General features: G+C 35.4%; 1 protein-coding gene across 1 annotated transcript in view; it reads right to left on the reverse strand.

The window, feature by feature from the left end:
* The window catches only part of LOC123563518 (uncharacterized), a 63,474-nt gene that overhangs the window by 23,133 nt on the left and 20,300 nt on the right, over positions 1-20,041 (reverse strand). The window contains exons 5-15 of the mRNA XM_045356359.2: positions 17,532-17,705; positions 12,151-12,372; positions 11,377-11,622; positions 10,236-10,354; positions 9,343-9,508; positions 9,050-9,098; positions 6,254-6,324; positions 3,819-3,910; positions 2,602-2,764; positions 687-803; positions 236-389 (exon numbers count right to left, since the gene is read on the reverse strand). Of these exons, the coding sequence (XP_045212294.2) occupies positions 236-389; positions 687-803; positions 2,602-2,764; positions 3,819-3,910; positions 6,254-6,324; positions 9,050-9,098; positions 9,343-9,508; positions 10,236-10,354; positions 11,377-11,622; positions 12,151-12,372; positions 17,532-17,705 (1,573 nt within the window). The remainder of the gene's footprint in view (positions 1-235; positions 390-686; positions 804-2,601; positions 2,765-3,818; positions 3,911-6,253; positions 6,325-9,049; positions 9,099-9,342; positions 9,509-10,235; positions 10,355-11,376; positions 11,623-12,150; positions 12,373-17,531; positions 17,706-20,041) is intronic.

The raw sequence follows: 20,041 nt of genomic DNA on the forward strand, positions 1-20,041 counted from the left end.
TAACACTGCTGCCTTACCCTTGTATCCAAGCCCAACTAAAACTGCTGCCTTACACCTAGAATCCAAGCGCAACTAACACTGCTGCCTTACCCCTTGTATCCAAGTGCAACTAACACTGCTGCCTTACCACTAGAATCCAAGCCCAACTAACACTGCTGCCTTACCCTAGAATCCAAGCCAACTAACACTATTGCCTTACCCTTGAATCCATGCCCAACTAACACTGCTGCCTTACCCCTTGTATCCAAGCATGTTACAGATAACTGTGGCATCTTTGTTGTCCCAATTATCATCACAGATAACACCCCATTCTCCAAGATATTTCACCTCTACACGACCTGCCTGCTCCTCTTCACCTACAAGTCTCACCTCAACATTATCCTTAGATCCTTGAATTAAAAAAGAAATGTTTGTCAAATCATTCTATTTAAATAATATTACGTTAATGTAAGTAAAAACATTACATGGATAAATATGTTGACAACATTCGATATGTCAAACCATCGTAGTAAACAATAAAAGTATAACTGCAATGGTTGTCATTCTAAAGCTGCAATAATAGAAAAGTAGATGAAATTTGCTTATTTAACCCTTCTTGCTCAAAACGTTCATATGTTTTAAATTTATATCAAATTAAAATGTATTTAAGTTTAAAACTTAAACATGTTCAAATTTTTTATTCTTACTGCATTCCTCTGTGTCTAGCAGTTCATCACTGAGATCATTACAGTCATCATGCTGGTTACATACAAGAGTATGGTCAATACATCTCCCATTGTCACAGGTAAACATACCCTCACATTCTGTAATACAACAACTAAAGTATAGTCAATACATCTTCCACTGTCACAGGTAAACATACCCTCACATTCTGTAATACAACAACTAAAGTATAGTCAATACATCTTCCACTGTCACAGGTAAACATACCCTCACATTCTGTAATACAACAACTAAAGTATAGTCAATACATCTTCCACTGTCACAGGTAAACATACCCTCACATTCTGTAATACAGCAACTAAAGTATAGTCAATACATCTCCCACTGTCACAGGTAAACATACCCTCACATTCTGTAATACAGCAACTAAAGTATAGTCAATACATCTCCCATTGTCACAGGTAAACATACCCTCACATTCTGTAATACAACAACTAAAGTATAGTCAATACATCTCCCATTGTCACAGGTAAACATACCCTCACATTCTGTAATACAACAACTAAAGTATAGCCGATACATCTTCCATTGTCACAGGTAAACATACCCTCACATTCTGTAATACAACAACAAAAGTATAGTCGATACATCTCCCATTGTCACAGGTAAACATACCCTCACATTCTGTAATACAACAACAAACGTATAGTCAATACATCTCCCATTGTCACAGGTAAACATACCCTCACATTCTGTAATACAACAACAAAAGTATAGTCAATACATCTCCCATTGTCACAGGTAAACATACCCTCACATTCTGTAATACAACAACTAAAGTATAGTCAAAACATCTTCCATTGTCACAGGTAAACATACCCTCGCATTCTGTAATACAACAACTAAAGTATAGTCAATACATCTCCCATTGTCACAGGTAAACATACCCTCACATTCTGTAATACAACAACTAAAGTATAGTCAATGCATCTCCCATTGTCACAGGTAAACATACCCTCACATTCTGTAATACAGCAACTAAAGTACAGTCAAGGCATCTCCCATTGTCACAGGTAAACATACCCTCACATTCTGTAATACAACAACAAAAGTATAGTCAATACATCTCCCATTGTCACAGGTAAACACACACTCTGTAATACAACAACAAAAATTTAGTCAATACATCTCCCATTGTCACAGGTAAACACACATTCTGTAATACAACAACAAAAGTATAATCAATGCATTTCCCATTGTCACAGGTAAACACACATTCTGTTATACAACAACTTAAGTACAATCAATGCATCTCCCATTGTCAAAGGTAAACACACATTCTGTAATTCAACAACAAAAGTATAATCAATGCATTTCCCATTGTCACAGGTAAACACACATTCTGTTATACAACAACTTTAGTACAATCAATGCATCTCCCACTGTCACAGGTAAACATACCCTCGCATTCTGTAATACAGCAACTAAAGTATAGTCAATACATCTCCCATTGTCACAGGTAAACATACCCTCGCATTCTGTAATACAGCAACTAAAGTATAGTCAATACATCTCCCATTGTCACAGGTAAACATACCCTCGCATTCTGTAATACAGCAACTAAAGTATAGTCAATATATCTACCACTGTCACAGGTAAACATACCCTCACATTCTGTAATACAGCAACTAAAGTATAGTCAATACATCTCCCATTGTCACAGGTAAACATACCCTCGCATTCTGTAATACAGCAACTAAAGTATAGTCAATATATCTCCCATTGTCACAGGTAAACATACCCTCACATTCTGTAATACTACAACTAAAGTATATTCAATACAATCTCGAGCATCATAGGTAAACATACCCTAACATTATGTAATACAAAAATACTTCCTTTTGTCACATAAAAAGAAACAATATTAAATAAACTAACCTCTTTGTGAGACCAGTTCATACACAAATGACTTGTATTTCCAAATGAAGGGCACTACAGTGGTCTCTGTGTTAACATCTGATAACTGACAGCTACGATCTTCAGGTTCAAACGCAAACGAACGACATACATACGATATTCTTGACAAGCACAGCTTAGCACACTAAAAGACAAGAAAAAGTTCTACTGAGTAGTGGCAGATTCGTCTGTTTTGATCAATTACAATTGTTTCTGGTTACTCTGTCACACTGTCTATAGCGTTTATGTTTACAGTGTGGAATATGAACATAAAATGGGGTTAATGGAACCGAACCATATGAACAAACATGAGAGAAACCCTTACAAGGAAGGATGCTACAGAAAAAATTTAATGATGATCTATTGAGTGGTTGATGGGGAAAAATATTGTTGAAAGTTTTTTTCTATTTTTAGCTCTGGCAAATCCTAAAATTGTCCAAGTAGAACAATTTGAACACATTTGAGAGCTCTCCCTGTGAGGATGCTCCTAACCCAGTCTTGTGAAGATCCATGATGTGCCTAGTAAGAAGAAACTGTTTTAAAGGTTTTTCTGTTTTTCTGGTAACCTTTTGAAGGGGCCAGAGAAGAACAATTTGAACCAAGTTTAGAGAGGTTTGTGCAAAGATGCTACAGACCAAGATTATTGATGATCCATCATTCGATTCATTAGTGAAAGTTCTTAACAATAAAAAACAGATACTAGACAACAGACAACAATTACAAATACTCACATTTTTAACTTCCACTTGCATTAGCAAAGTTAATATTCTTATAGCCAAGCTGTAAATTCAAGGTTAGCATTGGTGAAGTACATAGTGGCAACAGTTTGCCTTGGACATGGTGCACTGGAACCATGTCCATACCTTCTCTATAGAGATATTTCAGCAATTTTTCAGCTTTTGTTCAAGTACAGAAACCATAAATTTGTTATACTAAGAAACCATTTTATTGGGCATGTACGATAACTTCATGGTTCTGGGAAAAACTGCTATTTTGTGGGGGATATAAGTTCATTGATTTCAACTGTTGATGACAAAATGAGTGTAAATTTTATTTGTTCAAGAAGATTTATTTTGTGGTTTGACTAAACAAAGAAAATTAGCCCCTCACAAATATAAACAATTTCAAAGTAAATAAACTTCACAGTTACAGGTAAATTACCATTTTTCAGTTTTACAGTGTGCATATATGTTACTCACAGTTTCATTTGATGAGCCCATGAATGTCTCCTTAACATGGTTACTAAGTATGCCTCTATTTGCTGTCATATCAAACTGAGATATTTTGTAATCTGAAATATAAACAATATTTTTGGCATAAACATATTAGAAAACTTTTTTGAAACTTTTAAAATCTCTTTACAAAGTACACGTTGCATACAATATATAATCTTACATGTGAAAATCACATGTATTATTTGATAATGTGACAGACTTACATGGTTCCTTTTTTCTTTGCATTTTCAAATAAAAAAAATTGCAATAATTCAAATTTTCAGATCCTCTTCTAAAGACAAACATGTTATACTCTTAAATGATTTGAACTCAAATAAATATAAATAGAATTTTTTATACTGTGCCAAAATAAACAGAAATAACTGGGCAGCCTAGGAAAGAACAAGGGCTTCTAAGGACAGCAACGCTCCATTATTCACTAGTCTTGTCAGTTGAATGAATAGAAAAGATGAAAAAATGGTACAATTTTGCAAAAAAAGCAAAACAAAGTTATGAAACCTGTGCAGTGCATGTCAGATCATCACAGTGAACAAGTGTTTTAAGTTTCAATCCATTCCCATAAGTGGATACTGAGACACCAGCTTACATACAAAAACTTAACCCAAAATTGCTAAGTTGAAAATTTATTTATTTATTTGTGTTTTACGGCGCACCAATACAGTAGAAAAAGGGGCATACATTGTAATTTGTAAAAATGCAAAGTATAGTTATGGAACCTATGCAATATAAGTCAATTTATGACAGTGAATAAGTCTGTGAAGTTTCAATCCATTCCCACAAGTGATTACAGAGATACCAGCTCGCATACAAAACTTAACCAAATCGGGACGTGGTCACTTATGTAGACACAGATACCAAAGCATAGGTGAGTCCATTCACTCCACTTCTTCTTCAAATAGTTGAGCTTAAAATACAAAGGCTGCATACAGGAGCTACAGCTGGCTGTGGCTCAGTAGAGACATCAATAGCTTGAAGTTTGCACTGAAACAGTTTGTAACAAGAGTGCCAGACTGTCAAGAAATACGCCTGTCATCAAACTTGGCCTCATTCAATGGCCATAATCCAGGAGTGCCTGGGGCAATTTGGTTATTGAACTTAGCCTAGATATTATGCCCACAAACATTGTCAGCAAGTTTGGTGAAGATCAGATGAAAACTGTTCGACTTAGAGAGTGGACAAGGCTAAATTCGCAGTTTTTCAAGTAATTCAAGGGCTGTAATCCAAGAGGTTGATTTAGGTTGTTATTGAACTTGGCCGAGATATTATGCCCACAAACATTGTCAGCAAGTTTGGTGAAGATTGGATGAAAACTGTTCGACTTACAGAGCGGACATGCTTTGGACACTGGCCGCTTGCCTGCCACTTTCAGAGATGGGCGAATAAAAATTAGCTTATTTTGCCACTCTGCCATCCTGATCTTGACCTTGGTTTAAAGGAATAAAGACAATGCTAACAAGCTGCTGATAATGGTGGTAATATACAAGGCTTTTCAAATCAATGTAATTTAAAATGCAGTTTTGAAAAGTTACAGCTGAAAGAAATAATAGCAAAAGCTGGACATTTATTTTAAAGAATAAGTTGTTGTTACTGATATCAAGTACACAGTAGTCGGAATGCAGTAGTTTTTTGTTCTAAATTTGGGTTATGCCTGTAGCATACACTCCCTTCGTGTGTAATGTTTGCTTCAAGTGACTCTGTATGCTACCCTGTTTCACATTAAGTTTCCTATCAATTGTGTGTACATGATAGCTGACAGTCTTGTCTCAATTCAAATACAGTGCTCATGGTGCTGGTGCTCATGGAATAACATGTATCACCTCAGAGTGAAATAACACATAAAACTTAACAAGGCTTGCCACTTTGTTGAAAAAATTAAATTCCCTGACATTTCCCTGACTAAACCATACTTTTCACTGACTAATACCACATATTTTTTTCGGCCTCCTCATCCCCTACAGCCATCCAATCCACACTTTTATATTTATTTTGTTTCAGATATAACTGTCTGCTCTGGAGGCAATGGTTGCAAGGCCTTTCAGTCTTCAAAATTTCAATGTTAACATATAACAAAATTGATTCAAACACATTTAAATTATGTTTATAAACAATTACACCAAAATGTGTTTGGAAATACTTATAAATACTGCTTGAAGACTGCCATAGCCACTGAACATTTTAAACATTGACCCAGAATTTCATTTTTCCTTGACTTTTCTAAAATTTCATTTTTCACTGATCATAATCAATATATCCCTGAAAATTCACTGACCTTGACAAAACAAAAAGTTTCCCTGACTTTTGAAGGTAAGTGGCAACCCTGTTAACAATTAAACTTAAACAATAAAATCTTATATTTGTTAACAGAACAAGAAAAAAGAAAATTGCCAAATAGTATTTACCACAATCGGCTTCATCCTCCGCATAATCACAATCATGCTCATGATCACAATGCCACTGTTCACTAATACACCTACAATACAAAGACCATACTCATGATCGCAATGCCACTGTTCACTAATACACATACAAAACAAAGACCATACTCATGATCGCAATGCCACTGTTCACTAATACAACTACAAAACAAAGACCATACTCATGATCACAATGCCACTGTTCACTAATACACCTACAAAACAAAGACCATGCTCATGATCACAATGTCACTGTTCACTAATACACCTACAAAACAAAGACCATACACCTAAAAAACAAGAGCGCCGCCATGCGGGGCAATATACGCCCGAAGGCTTACATCATGGGATTGGAGCAAAATTTTAAGAACTTGACTGTTGTAGCCCCAAAGGACTGGAACAACAAAAGGAAAACTTCAAAAAACAAATCTAAGTCCACAAAAAAAAAAATCAAAGTCTACAAAAAAATCCTTATCAGGTATAGGTATGTAAAAATACACATTAAAATTGGAGGTACCATCCATGTTGTACCACAGAAAAGTGGTCTCGGTTTTTCCCTACGGCCAATAATAAAAAAGTTTCAAAATAAGCTATTTATAGTAATATAAAAGGGAAGTAATTCAAAAATTTTTTTTATTGTAAGTACAAAAAAGAGATATGCCAAATAAAAACACGACCACTGCAATGCAGAGCAATATACACAAAGCAAAGTCATAATGACCTTTGACCTCCTAAGTGTACCTTACCTGAAGCGAGTCATCTGGAACATGCACTCTGCACATCGTTACAAAGTGGTGAACATTTCTCGCAAGATCTTTGAAATCCTTCAGCCAGTTCAAGAGCTTACAGAGCGGACACGAAACAAATGACATCCTTTTGACCCTAAGTGTGACCTTGACCTTGAAGCAAGTCATCGAACATGCGCTCTGCACGTCCTCTTGGTGTGGTGAACATTTGTGTCAAGTTCTTTGAATCTTCAAGGGTTCCAGAGTTACAGAGTCGGACACGAAACAAACTGATATGACCTTGACTCCTAAGTGGACCTTGACCTTAAAGTGAGACATACAAAACATGCTGTCTGCACATCGCACTCGGTGTGGTGAACATTTGGTAAAGTTTACTTGAAATCCTTCAAGGGTTCAATTACAGAGCGGACACGAAATTGCTAAACGACAGACGGACAGACGGACACCAGCGTCATAACATAATACGTCCCTTCGGGCGTATAACAAAGACCATGCTCATGATCACAATGCCACTGTTCACTAATACACCTAAAAAACAAAGACCATGCTCATGATCACAATGCCACTGTTCACTAATACACCTAAAAACAAAGACCATACTCATGATCACAATGCCACTGTTCACTAATTCACCTACAAAACAAAGTTTATACTCATGATCACAATGCCCCTGTTCACTAATACATCTACAAAACAAAGACCATGCTCATGATTACAATGCCACTGTTCACTAATACACCTACAAAACAAAGACCATACTCATGATCACAATGTCACTGTTCACCAATACATCTACAAAACAAAGTTTATACTCATGATCACAATGCCACTTTTCACTAATACACCTACAAAACAAAGACCATACTCATGATCACCATGCCACTGTTCACTAATACACCTACAAAACAAAGACCATACTCATGATCACCATGCCACTATTCACTAATACAACAAAGTTCATACTTAATATGATCACCATGCCACTGTTCACTAATACACCTAAAACACGAAGTTCATACTCATAATTACAATACCACAGTTCACATTACATTATATTGAAGATCTCCTAAATTGATAATATTTCAAATTATATTTATTAGTTTTTGATAAATCATCAAACCAATTTTGATGGGGGTATTTTCAACAGCAAAATTTTTTCATTACAGAAACAACTATAGAGCTGTCACAGGAGTGACGAATTATACCCCCACTTTACAGCCTGTCACAGATAAGCCAAATGTCAAGCTCAAAATCAAGAGTCATCTGCTGGTCATGATCACTCCTATAAGTTCATGATCCAGGCCCAAGCATTCAAATAATGGTTTAACTGTCTGGTCACTGTGACCTGACTTTGACCTACAGACTCAAAATCATAGATATCATCTGTGTCATGACACCCCTATCACTTCATGATCCTAGCCAAAGCGTTCTCAGTTATCATTGGAAATGGTTTACTGTTCCGGGTCATTGTGACCTTGACCTTTGACCTAATGATTTTGAAGTCAAACCTGACCTGTATTTTATGAAGTTACACCTGTTTACCAAATATTAATTAAATCTGTCAAGCCTTTCATGAGTTATTGTCCGGAAACCATGAAACCAACGACATACAGACCGACTGACTGACAAACCGACCAACAAGCTCACTACTATAGTTCATTGCTAATCTTTTTTTTATATATATTTTTCTTGTCAAGACAGACACATTTTTCTCTATAAAACATATACAGAAGCATTGTGTCAAGTGTTTACTGATGTTGAATTGTATGTTGATATGTTTATCGGTTAACCCTAATCCTTTTATCCTTATGCTAACATGCAGACTCAAACAAAATTTGTTGCATCATTCAATATGGATCAGATTAATCCAAAATTGAAATATATCAAACTGTCAAAAGGTATAAATGCAAATCCATGACTTAATGAGGAAAACAGGCATACGATAAATTGTTATAATACACAAACACTTTGGCAACAATGGAATAATCCCAAGTGTTTCATCAGTGTTCCATTGTATAATGACAATAACACTTACTTCACACTCTGTGCACAGTAGAACTTGTTGTCAGGACATTCTGGGGCACCTGAAATTGTACATTAAATTCTGTTCAATGTAATTCTATTTTTGTATCTGTTAATACACAGTGCATAGTGCGGCTTAATCAATATGAATTTGATTTGTACGTTTTAAACTACTCTAAATGCTGCAATGAAAGACAGTGTTTGAGGCACCTTAAGGGGAAATTATTTAAAGTAGTCCACTGACTGCATAAAATTTTAAAAAAGATAGATAAACAGTTTAAAGTTTTGCAACAGTTAATTTCTTACTTGTGGTTGTAACTACAGGTGCTCTTGTTGTCATGGGAACCTGCTCAACATCTTGGTCCTGACACCGAGGGACAGGACAAAACCCAAACGTTCCCTCATTGTTGACATAGCACCAAGGTCTCACATCACCATCCGGGTTCCGACAATAATTGTGACCTTCAAGACCCTGTAATATATGATAATCTAGGAATATGCCTGCTACTTATAAGCAACTGCGTGTCAATAGTAGGTATTTTTCCAGTCAAGCAAAGGCCATAACTCTGAGAACTGATATACTCTACTTACTGTATATCTGCCAATTATGTACTGATTATTCAGAGTGTCAACATACCATGAATAAACAGTTTATGACATGATCTTCAACAAAACTTATCAATGTTGAAAAATTCTGACATCCTAACAATGCCCCCAAAATAATCTGGTGTAATGTAACTGTTTGGGCAGCATACTTCTGACATATCAATACTGCTCCCACCCCCTCCGAAAAAAAAAAGAGCTAAATCTAGTGTACTGTTACTTTTCAGACAACAAAGTTTTGACATTCTGCCAAAATAAGCTAAATCTATTGTAATATTACTGTTTGGGCAGCAAGACACCAAATCTGTCTGGCAGCCCATTTTGAAGGGACAAAATGACCATCACTAATTTCCATGTACATTCAAAAATCAAGAATATCACCTTGATGCAAGACAGACTAACAATATTGACAGAAAGCCCTACTGCTTTCTTTCTTTTTGGGAATCCATTGTCAACTCTTAAGGCTACTCAAAACCTGAATTTTCAAAAATAGCATTCTTTAACAGTTTTGTTTATTTTAGCAAAAAAGCATACATTTAAAAGTTACATATTACAGGTTGAACATATGTGTTACCTATCAAGTATCACTTACTTACCTTATCTGGAAATTTTTCTGGGGTGTGTTTCTTAGAGTCTGACCACTTGATACACTCTGTACCCTTTTCCGTGTTGGCTTGGGTTCCTCGATACTCAGTTCCAGTATCTCTGTAACATTCTACAGGTAAAATAACAATCTGCATATAACACTACAGGTAAAATAATAATCTGTATACAAAACTACAGGTAAAATAGCAATCTGCATATAACACTACATGTAAAATAACAATCTATATATAACACTAAAGGTAAAATAACAATCTGTATATACCGGTAACACTAGTACTCGGGTAAATAATAATCTGTATACAAAACTACAGGTAAAATAACAATCTGCATATAACACTACAGGTAAAATAAAATCTGTACACAACACTACAGGTAAAATAACAATCTGTATATAAAACTAAAGGTAAAATAACAATTGTATATAACACTACAGGTAAAATAATAATCTGTATAAAACACTACAGGTAAAATAACAACCTGAATACAACACAACAAGTAAAATAACAATCTGAATACATGATGTATTCCACAACAGGTAATATCACAATACCACTACATGTAAAATAACAATCTGTATACACAAATACAGGTAAAATAAAAGTCTGAATATACCACTATTAAAATGAAAAATAACAATATGGGTACAATAACAATCTGAACACTAACTATTCAAGGAATACTTCTCTCAGAACATAAAAATAACTTCTTTTCAAAGATCTATGAAGTAGAACAGATCTGAAATTCTCACAGGAGCTAGAGTGAAATCCTCCTAATACTTGCGACAACCATATAAGACCTCATTTACCAAGGATGGCACATTCTTTGCTATTTATTTAAAAGCCTAGGAGTTTAATGTATTGATCACAGTGGTACATGATTCCATGAGAAAATAGACAGTTTCAATTGTTATTTATTTTTTCTTTTCTTTTATTTTATATAAGCAACTGTACATGTTTTCATTAAAATAAACAGAAATTTTAAAATCAAAGAAGGGTCATTAAATCAAATGGTTTATCATATGTACTCATACAGCAGAAGATATTTTTCTTTCTAAGTAAGGTGGACTGTATAGGGCAAGTAGCTTTTATCTTGAACTTAAACTGACGTCATCAAACAGTAAGTTTGACTAACCTTCAGCAGAACTTACAGGCAACCTGCCTTCTACTTCTGTTTCCTCCTTTGGTCGTTCGCAGAGGTACCGGAAACCGTTCCGCATTCTTCTTTTCTTTCGAAGGCAGACATCATCAGACCAATATAAATATCCAACATTTACCTCCCCTACTGACTTATCCGGATGATCAAATGAATTTTTCAAAAACAGGCATTTCTCAGACTTTTTTCCACTTGGTTCTGCTTTTTTATTTCCTGGGAGCCAACCTAGAAATTTCATACATATACTTCTATTATTTCATGCTCGCCCTCGAACGTTTTATTATGTCCTAAGATATAAATGAACATTTTCATACAAATAGCATTGAAACTTCTATCTCAGATTCCTTAATTCAGATAGCAGTAATTTCAAATATTGTAACAGGCAAAAACCATCATAAAAACAGCCATGTATCAATAGAAATTGACTCGTTTATGTAAATTTGTCTACCTTTTAGATCATCTCCTCCAGAGTAAATTCATTGAGGCAAAGATGTTTTTATTGGAAAACTACCTAACAAAAGTTTATCCCATTCCAGTCACTGCTATTGTTATTTTAATATTATCTAGATTTCATTATCTTACAAAATTAAAATCCTTGTATACTACAATACATGAGACACCTTTAACAGAAAAAACTGTTGGGTTTAAGGGCAAATACATTTATAGGAAACAATCTTAAAAGTGACCAACATAATGACTGACCAAAAATCTTCAATTTAATGTAGCTGCAAGTGTGATGCACAAATGACATACCAGGGAACCATTTGAAATAATCTATAGACACTTGTACAATACTCTCATAACTACTGCTGCTCGATGTACGACCACTGTGACGCGGTGCTCTAGAATCTCCTTTAGGCCTTGAACCATGCCTTCTAGAGGATCTTTTTCTTCTGTAGTTGTCTGACAATGACCTTTCAACCTTTTCCCACATCCAAGTCTTTCCTTTCTTGATACCTCCAATTACAATAGGCTCTAGGAAAAAAGAAACGAACCAGTAAGAACAAAAGGTTAAAACAAGAGCACCGTCTCCAGGTACCAATGCTCCTCGAAATATGTATGGCAATATGCAAGGATAGGGTCATTTTCTTTGTTAATAAAAAGGATGATATTCCAACAAAATGCAAGAGAGAGAGAGAGAGAGAGAGAGAGAAACGGCTCTTGACCTACTTATGGTAGCCACCTAATGATGACAAACATGCCTGTGTACAAAATTTAAACAAGAGCACCGCCTTGCGGGTGCTGACGCTCATCTGATTTTTTTTTTGTGTAATAGAAATATTGTCCTACCCATGATTTTCTAAGTCTAAAAAGGGCCATCATTCTTGCAAAAAGCAGGATAGAGTTATGTTTCTTGATGTACAGTGTCCACTTATGATGGTGAAAAACTGTTGCAAGTTTTAAAGCAATAGCTTTGATAGTTTATGAGAAAAGTTGACTTAAACATAATACTCAACCAAGAAAATGATTTTCTAAGTCCAAAAGGGGCAATAATTATTGCAAAAAGCAGGATGGAGTTATGTTGCGTGCTGTACAGGGTCAGCTTATGATGGTGAACAAGTGTTGCAAGTTTCAAAGCAATAGCTTTGATAGTTTAAGAGAAAAAGTTGACCTAAACATAAAACTTAACCAAGAAATCTGATATTTTCGAAGTCCAAAAGGGGCCATAAATCTTGCAAAAAGCAGGACGGAGTTATGCTTCTTGCTGTACAGGGTCAACTTATGATGGTGAACAAGTGTTGCAAGTTTTAAAGCAATAGCTTTGATAGTTTAGGATAAAAGCTGACCTAAACATAAAACTTAACCAAGAAAACTGATTTTCTAAGTCCAAAAGGGGCAATAAATCCTGCAAAAAGCAAGATGGAGTTATGGTTCTTGATGTACAGGGTCAGCTTATGATGGTGAACAAGTATTCCAAGTTTCAAAGCAATAGCTTTGATAGTTTAGGAGAAAAGTTGACCTAAACATAAAACTTAACCAAGAAATCTGATATTTTCTAAGCACAAAAGGGGCCATAAATCTTGCAAAAAGCAAGATGGAGTTATGTTTCTTGCTATACAGGGTCAGCTTATGATGGTGAACAAGTATTCCAAGTTTCAAAGCAATAGCTTTGATAGTTTAGGAGAAAAGCTGACCTAAACATAAAACTTAACCAGGCAACGCCGACGCAGACGCCGATGCCGACGCCGACACCGATGCCGACGCCGACGCCGACAACCGCTCAAGTGATGACAATAACTCATCATTTTTTTTCAAAAAATCAGATGAGCTAAAAACTATAGCTCTAAAAGTGGAACTGACCAAGAACTCCCAAAGTTCTAAGTATGAAAAGCGCCATAATTATGACAAAATGCAAACCAGTTATGGTTCTACATCTACATGGTACTCCCAACAGTCAATAACTGACTATGACTGGGAGGCGACTGTCTGGGGGACACTTTGTTGATAGAGCCGCTATTGGATACACAAAATTAGTGTGCAATATTAAAATCAGTACTACTATATTACAAGTTAGTGGTTAAAAGATGATAAAAACATTCATTTTAGGTTAGAACATCAGTACTTCCAGGCTACTCCTGAACTCGTTTAGAGTAGCACTGGATTTTACATTATATGGTAGGGTGTTCCAAAGTCTAATTGTTCTAGGAAAAAATGAATTCATGTGATACTGTGTACGAGAGAAAGGAACATGAAAGTTAAGGTTCCTAGATTCTATTAGGTACTTGTGGTCTACACAGACAATTGCGTGATAGATTTTATACAACATAATTTGGGATGTGAAATTTCTCCTTGTTTCTTAAGTTTGCCATTTTAGTACAGATAACATTTCAGTGACACTTGATCTAAAGTCATAGTTGTTGAGAACGTATCTAGCTGCAGCCCTCTGCTAAGGAAGGGAATCTCCGCCAGGACATGCATGCTGCTAAATGACATTGCTATGTTATTTACTTACATATGCATTCTGCAACATTGCAACTGCATTTTAGGGAATTTCCGCCAGGACATGCATGCTGCTAAATGACATTGCTATGTTATTTACTTACATATGCATTCTGCAACATTGCAACTGCATTTTAGGGAATTTCCACCAGGACATGCATGCTGCTAAATGACATTGCTATGTTATTTACTTACATATGCATTCTGCAACATTGCAACTGCATTTTAGGGAATTTCCGCCAGGACATGCATGCTGCTAAATGACATTGCTATGTTATTTACTTACATATGCATTCTGCAACATTGCAACTGCATTTTAGGGAATTTCCGCCAGGACATGCATGCTGCTAAATGACAAATGCATGTTGCCTTGTGTTATTCGTTTTAAATTAAATGCAACATCCATGCGTCTTTGTGTAACCTTCCATCCGTTGGTGGCACAAACCTTGCATCTTTCGTCACTGCATGTATGTAAAACACATATTCCTGCGTGTAAATGGCAAATACATCCATTCTGTGGCATATTAAAATGTTTATATGAACAAGTTCTAAGTGTTTTGTACGTTTTACTTTCTGAAATTGATTAAATCGTTCCTCCATTATAAAAAAACTAACACATGCATGTTAACATTTAGTTGTTACCCGTTGTTTTTTTTTTTTCATATATAGGTCCCTGTTGTAGACCTTTTCTATGTAGGTCCCTACTTTAAATTCATGGATTCTTAGTATTGCAATGATTGAAATTTATGCAAGGCGAAAACAGTGCTAAGTAAGCACTAAGCAGCAAGAAGTTAATCAAATGCGACTTTAACATTTGTAATATGAAATTCGTAGAAAGCTGGGAATCAGAATTTCTGGCAGTTTCCATAAAATCAGTGAACCATGAACGGTGTTAAAAGTACTCATAATTTCCAGCTGTCCAGGGACGTAATTTCCACCGAAAACAACACAAGTATACACTGGTAAGTTTAGACTCTCTCACCGTTTAACCCACGGAAACTACCGAACACGAGAGTGGTCTCCCATGTATACTTATTTGCGCTAAAATTTTTGCTTTTTGTTGGTTCCCTGTAATATTGTAATGCACTACCGTGCTTAAATTTTTGTTATACTGCAAGTTTAAATATTTATTAAAGCCATGTGTTTTTGTATATCATTTTTGCCGGGAAACTGTAATATAAACAAGAACCAAGTGGTTGCAAGCATCACTAATGTTAAATCCAAAAAGCAGTAACAATCAAGTTATGAAAATTTCGGAATATTCACAAGTCACAACGTTGTTAATAGCTCGTTACATTCAATAGCAACAATGTCAAATACGCGTAAGAAAACATAGAAGACAGTTAGTATTAGCATGAGTATACATTTCAATATTGCAGTAAGCAAACAAAAAGGTTGAACGCACTTGTCAATTACATGCAAGAATAACCGATATTCATGAAAGGACTGTTTTCTTAACATTAAGAAGCATTAAAATTGAATTTCTTGTAAGGCAAATGTAAGAAACTAAAATGCAGTTGCAATGTTGCAGAACGCATATGTAAGTAAATAACATAGCAATGTCATTTAGCAGCATGCATGTCCTGGCGGAGATTCCCTTCCATACTATGCACTCTTTCAATTTCACATGTTAGATTTTTTTGCCATGGATGCCAAACAGTTGAGCAATATTCCAGTTGGGGGCGAACATACGTTTTATAAGCAGTTTCTTTAATTTTGATATTTTTTGTCTGAACATATCTTTTTATGTATTTTAGGGTATTGTTTGCCTTGTTTGATACATTTTGTATGTGAGGTTTCCAACTAAAGTCCTCACTGATGGTTACACCTAAGTACTTAGCATGTTTGGTAGTTTTTAATTCATGGTTATGTAACTTATAGGGAAAAGTGGTGGTTTTTCTTGCCAATCATATCCAACAAAAGATTATAAACTTATGTACAAAATTTCAAAGCTATAGCTCTTACCATGTTCAAGAGTGGACTTAAAATTTTAACCCCAAAATTCCGGCTTAATATGTAAAATAAAGGCCATATTTCTGTCAAAATAAGGCAAACTTTATGGCTCTTGGCAAGCATAAACACCTAATGATGCTAAGTAAGTGTACAAATACTCAAAACCAACACTCCTATAGTATTCAAGAAAAGTGGACCTAAGCAAAAAATACATTCTAAGTACATAAAGGGCCATAATTTAGACAAAATGCAAAGGAGAGTTATGCTTCTTGGCCTACTTTCTAGTCTAATGTCTAATAATAAAAAGGTGTAAAGCTATAGAGCTCTTACTGTTCTTAAGAAAAGATAAACCTAAACAGAAGTCTTGACCAAAGCCGACACTGGCAATCATGTGACAACAAGACCACCTGGATTTTTTTCAAAAAGACAAGACAAACTATAAGTAAGTAACAAACTTCAAACAACATAACACTGCCCTTCTATGACTTGTTTTTTTCTAGACCATGATGATTTCATTTCAGCAACTCATGTGAATATTAATCCGCTATGCTATTAGCTACGAGTTACAATGTTTTTGCTGATTATGGGGTTAGGTCATACTAACATATCTGTAGGTCATATGGTGACATACCAGCCTTTTGAGAATGAAGGAATAAATTCAAAGTCAGTAACCATAACCACATAGCAACCCAGATTTTTGTTTTTGTTGGGTGTATCATCACATCAACATATTCATAGGTGATATGACAACTTTCCAGCTCTTTATGGTGGAGAAAGACCCCAGGTACACCTCAGAGCATTATTTCAGGCAGGGGCAAGCACCGGTAGAACCTATGACCTTCAGCAACCCGGCTGGAATTCCTCAATCCGTGCAGGGTTATAAAGCCACAGTATTGAGAGCAAGTGATTGAATACCAGCAACCCAACCACTTGGCCACAGACACCCCTTATTCAGCAACCAAGGTTCCCCTTTGAATAAATAACTATATTGTGTAAAATGCCAAAGCAACAGTATACTAAATTTCTGACAACTTTTATAATACAATTATCTGTGTATTATGTAGCCACTTTTGAATATTTGCCTTTTATTGATACTTACAGTAAATTTATCTAACATCAGAAATACCCTTTTTAGAATAACTGGAAAACCTCTAATTTATTTAAACAGAAATGATATCATGACTTACTTGAAGGTATACTTGACTTATTTCTGTACTAACTAAACTTTAGCTAACCCCCACCTGGAGTATTAACAAACAATGATGACAGGAAATGGTTTTCAGTCTCTGTTTCAATATTTACAAGATGGCCGCCTATGTTGGCACATTTGCTGACAGCAAACTTCTTCTGTGTTGTTGGGATCTTGGACAGGAAATAACAACTTTCACTTCCTGCTATCCACCCTTCTGGGCAACCTAACAATGAAAAAAATAAAAAAATTGGCAGGCATATATTTTTTTATAACTTTTGTCCGAATACAAAATTAATTGTACAGATTTAGCATAAGAACTCATCCCTTATAGAAGCAAGCCTCTGTGGCGTACATGCTGCGTATTTGCTGTGTATATGCCGCGAACACAGTAGTACGCCAGAGGAGTACATTTTACATACACCGCATGCCGCGTACATGCCGCGTACTATTTCGACGAGTACACAGCATGTATGCAGGAGGTCACTAGTACACTTCAAGTACGCAGCACAGACCCTGAAAATTTAAGGAGTACACTGCATGTACGCAGGAGGGACTTGTACAAGAAAATAGTACACTGCATGTACACCGCAGATACTTTGAAATTTGTGCAGTACACTTCATATACGCGGGAAAGACTTGTACAATTTCTTTTGGCATTTATACTTAGTTTTTTTTTATAAGTTAAAGTCTGAAGTAAACTTCATATACGCGGGAGGGACTTGTTCATTTTCTTTTGGTGTTTATACTTTGAATTTTTTTAGGTAAAAGTCTGAAGTACACTTCATGCAGGAAGGATTTGTACATTTTTTTTTTTTTTTTTTTTTGGAAGCAAGAACTTGATTTCCGAGTAACTTTTATCTTAATAGCATAGAAAAGTTCAGATTACCGGTATTCTGAACAATGAAAATTTGCCAAACTATTTGCAATGTTCATTTTTGAAGCTTACATCTTAGTGATTTCTGAGCTGCACCTTGCATGCAGTGTAAAAATATATTTTCATTTTGAATTAATGATGGAGCTTTCTAACTTGGATAATTGAAAAGCCTTATTTGAACTTCATTGCATTACATTTTGTAATACATGAAATAATTACCAAGATAATGCCTCAACAGCGCCCGAATGAGAAGAATTAATAGCTCTCACTGTTATTTGAATACTCTTAAGCAAAACACCATTCTATCATGTTTTATAAAGGCTTTAATGCTCATTATGTTAACTCATTACGGCCTCGCCAGATTAAAAAGTTGTTCATCGGATTTGTCGCTTGTATATTTTCAGAACGTTTTTGGCTAATTGCGCTCGCCCCATTGGAAAAAATCAATCCAAAATTTTTTGGTGTGCTACTTTTTACGGACGTAAAAGTGTGTAAATGCTTATATAATTCCAGTCCTAGATTGTTCTCAGATGGATTTTAATCAAAATAAATACATACTACGCACACATCGTCTATAATAAATCATAACACTTATATTTAGCTGCATTAAAGTTGTTTCCCCTTGATGCAGTTACGCCATTTTCTTCAAATGTTTACCAAATTACATGCTACAAAAATTGATTTATTGCATTGAAAAGTGGATGAAGAAAAGCATACTAATTTATTTGATAACATCAATCTACATTATTTTGGTAAGGGTAAATACTTATTGATGCATGTCACTTATGTTTTTTCTGGATTTTTTTCTGTCCAAATGATCAGCATTTGCATACAAAAGTTGGTGGGGTAAGGAATTTACATTATCACAGCAGTTTCGCCACAAGAGTACACAGCATGTATGCAGCAGGAGTACACAGCATGTACGCCGCAAGACTCAGGCCAGGAGTACACAGCATGTACGCCGCAGGGGTAGTACACCGCAGGCTCATTTGCATGTGAAAAGTGTATGTGCCGCGTACATGCTGCGTATTTCCCGCATACTAAATTCCTTCAGCGTACATCATGTGTACTATGTAGTCCACAGCATGTACGCAGCAAGTAGTACGTGGCAGAGCTCATTTGCATGTCAAAAGTGTACTACAAACGTACTATCGGTGTATGTGCGGTGTATATCCTGCGTACTATTTAAAGCCCTTGATTTCAGTACACATCATGTACACATCATATACGCTGTATGTACACAGCAAGAGTATGCAGCAGGCCTTTTTCTTCTGTAAGGGATCAGAGCCCTTGAGTTTGAACAAATAATAAGCACTCAAGACTGTCTTATTAGCCTGAAAAAGCTATGTGTGTTTTATGAATAAGACATTAAAATTCACTTAAAGCATTTAATAATTTCAAGAAGATTAAACAATAAACTCACTTCACAGTTTAATTTGATATTAAGTTATTACAATTTTTTCCTTGACAAAATTTCAAAATTCATTTTCATATTATGTTCCATGTCAGTTTCAAGTGGGATACAACTGCTATAATAATCAGAACATAAGCATATAATTATGACCCCCAGAAAGAATCATTTGTTCCTATATCTGTACTGTGAACTCACTTAATTTCATATTCACACAATTTCATGTTTGGCCAAAACATCAGATACTATTTCATGGGGATATAAATGTGATTTT

This window comes from Mercenaria mercenaria, chromosome 2, assembly GCF_021730395.1.
Source record: "Mercenaria mercenaria strain notata chromosome 2, MADL_Memer_1, whole genome shotgun sequence".
Taxonomy (NCBI): domain Eukaryota; kingdom Metazoa; phylum Mollusca; class Bivalvia; order Venerida; family Veneridae; genus Mercenaria; species Mercenaria mercenaria.